General features: G+C 46.4%; 1 protein-coding gene across 1 annotated transcript; it reads right to left on the reverse strand.

Moving 5' to 3' along the window:
- Positions 1 to 247: 247 nt before the first annotated feature.
- LOC113823412 (uncharacterized) lies at positions 248 to 943 on the reverse strand. Its single transcript, XM_070120056.1, has 2 exons — positions 664 to 943; positions 248 to 519 (listed from the first exon to the last, which is right to left on the reverse strand). The coding sequence occupies exons 1-2, from the start codon at positions 941 to 943 to the stop codon at positions 248 to 250; spliced, it is 552 nt and encodes a 183-aa protein (XP_069976157.1).
- Positions 944 to 4,891: the final 3,948 nt, after the last annotated feature.

Raw genomic sequence — 4,891 nt, forward strand, 5'->3', positions numbered from 1 at the left:
TCCTACCCCCTCTTATCTCCCCCCTCCCATCCCCCTCCCTCCTCCTCCTTCCCCTCCCCCCCCACCCTCCCTTCCATCCTACCCCCTCTCACCCCCCCCCCCCCTCCGTCGTATTCCCGGTCATTTGGCCCCTCCTTCGGCCGACAGTTGTGCTGACTCACGCAGGGTCACGGAACGGGAAGTGGCGTTGCTGGCTGTGACACCATCCAGTGCCAAGGGTGCCAGGGGTGGGTGGGGGGGGGGGGTGCTAGGAGGTGCCCGGGAGTGTTCGTGGGTATGAGGGGGTGCTCGAGGGTGTCCGTGGGTACCAAGGGGTGTCCGTGGGTATGAGGGGGTGCTCAGAGGGTACCAAGGGGTGTCCGTGGGTATGAGAGGGTGCTCGAGGGTGTCCGTGGGTACCAAGGGGTGTCCGTGGGTATGAGGGGGTGCTCAGAGGGTACCAAGGGGTGTCCGTGGGTATGAGAGGGTGCTCGAGGGTGTCCGTGGGTACCAAGGGGTGTCCGTGGGTATGAGGGGGTGCTCAGAGGGTACCAAGGGGTGTCCGTGGGTATGAGGGGGTGCTCAGAGGGTACCAAGGGGTGTCCGTGGGTATGAGAGGGTGCTCGAGGGTGTCCGTGGGTACCAAGGGGTGTCCGTGGGTATGAGAGGGTGCTCAGAGGGTACCAAGGGTGTCCGTGGGTATGAGGGGGTGCTCAGAGGGTACCAAGGGGTGTCCGTGGGTATGAGAGGGTGCTCGAGGGTCCAAGGGGTGTCCGTGGGTATGAGGGGGTGCTGGGGTCCGTGGGTACCAAGGGGTGTCCGTGGGTGTGAGGGGGTGCTCAGAGGGTACCAAGGAGTGTCCGTGGGTATGAGGGGGTGTCCATGGGTACCAAGGGGTGTCCGTGGCTATGACGGGGTGTGCATGGGTACCAAGGGGTGTCCGTGGGTATGAGGGGGTGTCCATGGGTACCAAGGGGTGTCCGTGGGTATGAGGGGGTGTCCATGGGTACCAAGGGGTGTCCGTGGGTATGAGGGGGTGCCAGAGGGTGCGTGAAGGGTGCCAGGGGGGATGACATGCGTGCGACAGCGTGGCCAGGGATTGGGCTTGGTGAAGGAAGAGCAGGAGGAGCAGGTGGGAGGAGGAGAAGAGGAAGAGGAAGAAGAAGAGGAGGAGAAGAAGGAGGAGGAGTAGGTGGAGGAGGAGGAGAAGAAGAAGAAGAAGAAGAAGAAGAAGAAGAAGAAGAAGAAGGAAGAGGAGGAGGTGGAGGTGGAGGAAGAGGTGGGGGAGGAAGAATAGGAGCAACAGGAGGAGGAGGAGCAGCAGCAGCAGGAGGTGATCTTGCCGAAGGGAGTTCTGGTAAAATCTTCTTAGTCATTTGATCTGGTGACACAGAGGCTGACGTAACTGTTTAGGGAACTCTCTGGCGAAGGTCAATCGGGCCCTCTCGATGCCCCGCCTCGCTCGCTCTCTTCTCTCTCTCTCTCTGAACTCTCGCTCTTGTTCTCTCTCTCTCTCTGTCTGAACTCTCGCTCTTGTTCTCTCTCTCCCCTTTTCTTTTTCCTCTTCTTCTCTCTCTCTCTCTCTCTCTCTCTCTCTCTCTCTCTCTCTCTCTCTCTCTCTCTCTCTCTCTCTCTCTCTCTCTCTCTCTCTCTTTCTTTCTTTCTCTCCTCTCGTTCTCATTCTCTCTTTCCTCTCGCTTCACTGGCGCTCTTCTCTCTCTCGATCTCCTCTCTTCTCTCGCCTCTCCGCTCATCTCTTATTTTCTTTCTCCTCTCACCTCTCGCACTTCTCTGCTCTTAGTCTCTCTTCTCGTAGCTCTTCTTCCTCATCTCTCTTCTCTTTTCTTTCTTCTGTGTTCTCTTTCTGTTCTCTTCTATTCTCTTCGTTTCTTTTTACCTTTTTCTCTTCTCTCTCTTCTCTTCTCTCTTTCCCTCTCTCCCCTCCCTCCCTCCCTCGCTCCCTCTTTCTATGCGTGTGCGTTTGCATGTAGGTATGCTTGTGTGCGTAACTCGCGTGTGCGTCTGAAATCGTGCCCATGTATGCAAGCACTTAAGAGAGACTGCAACACGTAAACTCACACGCTCCTCGCATTAAGAATAAAGATAAATAGAAAAACATTATTAAAAAGAATATATTCAACCTTCCGTAAATCCTGCCAAAACAAGTTAAAAAAAAAGTAACAAAAGAAAAAAGAATGATAATCCGTGGAAACACACAGACACAAAACAAAAATTAAAGTAAAGAAAAATGAAATAAATATAAATAAAAAGGGAAGAAGACAAGTTAAAAAGACAATCTAAAGAAAGAAACGAGAGAGAGAGAGAGAAAGAAAGAAAGAAAGAAAGAAAGAAAGAAAGAAAGAAAGAAAGAAAGAAAGAAAGAAAGAAAGAAAGAAAGAAAGAAAGAAAGAAAGAGAGAGAGAGAGAGAGAGAGAGAGAGAGAGAGAGAGAGAGAGAGAGAGAGAGAGAGAGAGAGAGAGAGAGAGAGAGAAAAGAGGAAGAGAGAGAAAGAAAGAAAGAGAGAGAGAAAGAGAAAAAGAAAGGGAGAGAGAGAAAGAGAAAAAGAAAGAGAGAGAGAGAGAGAAGGAGAAAGAAGGAAAGAGAGATAAGAGAGAGAGAGAGAGAGAGGGCTGGCGATCGTCCTAGCCTGGCCACACCCTCGGGGCTTGCGAAATGGGCGCGCAGACAAGGGCGGCCAGAGGGTTGAAACGCCTCACGGTCACACGAGAAGGGCGGGCATATGCAGGGCCGCCGCTGCAGGGTGGCTCGCTGGCTCTCTCCCGCGTTCGCTTTTTCTCTCTCGTTTTCTCGTTTTTTGTGTGTTTTTCGTTTTTTTTTTGTGGGGGGGGTATTTATTTTTTTGATTTTCTCATTTTCATTTTATCGTACTTTTGATTTTTTTTTTTGTTTTATCGTACTTTCGATTTTTTTTCATTTTATCGTACTTTTTTCGTTTTATTGTACTTTTTTCTCATCGTCTCGTTCTTTTGTTTTCTTATTTTGTATCTGTCTCTAGTTCTTTCGTTTTATCGTTCTTGTGGTTTTCTCGTTTTTTTGTTTATAGTTTTTCTTAAAGTTCTTTTTTTATCGTATTTCTGTTATACGTTTTCTTTTATTTTATTTTGCGTGAAAATGGCAACTATGAAGGATATCAGACCATTCCCCAAATTCTAGAAATATCTCCAGAAAGATGACATAAAGACTACGGCAAAATAGTGATAATGATGATAAGGATAATGATATTATACTTAACCTATATTTATACTTCACATCCCTCAATGTCATCCCTACGCATTTGCCGTTACTTATTTATCTGCTTACATTTATATCTAACATCCCTGCACACATTTACCTGCTTATATTTACATATATATATATATATATATAGCATCCCTCACTAAACTCCCCGCACACATATCCCGTTACTTAATTATCTACTTTCATTTGTATTTAATATACCTCATTAACCTCTCTACACATATATCCCGCTACTTAATTATCTTCTTATATTTATATTTAACATTTCTTAATAAGCTCCCTACACACATATCCCGTTACTTAATTATCTACTTACATTTATGTTTAACATCCCTAAGTAACATCGCTGTACACATATCCCATTACCTAATTATCTACTGACATTTGTATTTAACATCCCTCACTAACCTCCCTGTACATGTATCCCGTTACATTTATATTTATATTTAACATCCTTCGCTAACCTCCCAGCACTCATATGCCGTTACTTAATTATCTACTTACATTTATATTTAACAACCGTTGGTAAGCTCCCTACACATATCCCGTTACATAATTATCTACTTACATTTATATTTAACATCCCTTAATAAGCTCCCTACACATATCCCATTACTTAATTATCTACTTACATTTATATTTAACATCCTTCGCTAACCTCCCAGCACACATATCCCGTTACTTAATTATCTACTTACACGTATAGTTAACATCTCTCACTAACCTCCCCGTTACATAATTATCTACTTACATTTATATTTAACATCCCTTAATAAGCTCCCTACACATTTCCCTGTGACGCTGTGCACATGGCCCGCCCAGTGCCTCGCCGACTGCCCCACGTGTCGGTTGGTTTTCGGCGCGCGCCAAAAATTCCCCACCAGACACAACAGGTTCTCGGTCTTCTCTCTCTCGCTCGCCAAGTTTTTTTAAAAATCTTTTTTTGCTTCTTTTTCTTTGTTTTCTCTCTTTCTTTCTTTCTCTAGGCGCGGAAGTGTTGCAGTGTTGCATTGCAAGCCGGATTTTTGGGGGGTGGCGTAGGTTGTTCGCTTGGGGGGGGGGGGGGGGCGAAGGGGTGAGAGGGGCGTTTTTTGCAATTTTTTTATTTTCTTATTCTTTTTTTAGGGGGAGGGGGTTGTGTTATATTTTTTTCTTTTCTTTGTTTCGTATTTTTTCATTGTTTTTCTTTGTCTTTTGTTTCTTTTCTTTTTTATTTTATTTTCTGGTGTTTTGGTTTGGGTTTGGGTTTCCTAGTGTTATTTTTATCGAATCTTGCACAGATTGGGTAGGTGAATGTACTAAGGGAGACAGAGACAGAGACAGAGACAGAGACAGAGATAGAGATAGAGACAGACAAAGACAGAGACAGAGACAGAGACAGAGACAGAGACAGAGACAGAGACAGAGACAGAGACAGAGACAGAGAGACAGAGAGACAGAGAGAGAGAGAGGGGGGGGGGAGACAGATAGACGCACATAGAGACACAAAGAAAACGAAATAAGAGAGAGAGAAAGAGAGAAACAGGAGACAGAAAAAGAAAGAAGCAAGAGAGAGAGAAACCGCGAGAGAGGCGAAAGAGGAAGAAGCGTGGCGCGGGAGAGACCGGCCGGGTCACGGGGGACGGGCCAAGGTTCAGCTAACCTTGGCCAAACC

The sequence above is a fragment of the Penaeus vannamei genome, unplaced genomic scaffold (genome assembly GCF_042767895.1).
Source record: "Penaeus vannamei isolate JL-2024 unplaced genomic scaffold, ASM4276789v1 unanchor2131, whole genome shotgun sequence".
NCBI lineage: Eukaryota > Metazoa > Arthropoda > Malacostraca > Decapoda > Penaeidae > Penaeus > Penaeus vannamei.

Excerpts from the sequence above, each read along its gene's own strand:
- LOC113823412 (XM_070120056.1), bottom strand. The coding sequence starts at position 943 with ATGGACACCCCCTCATACCCACGGACACCCCTTGGTACCCATGCACAC. Across the intron at positions 520-663 it reads CATACCCACGGACACCCTTG|CACCCCCTCATACCCACGGA; the intron begins GTACCCTCTGAG and ends GTACCCTCTGAG.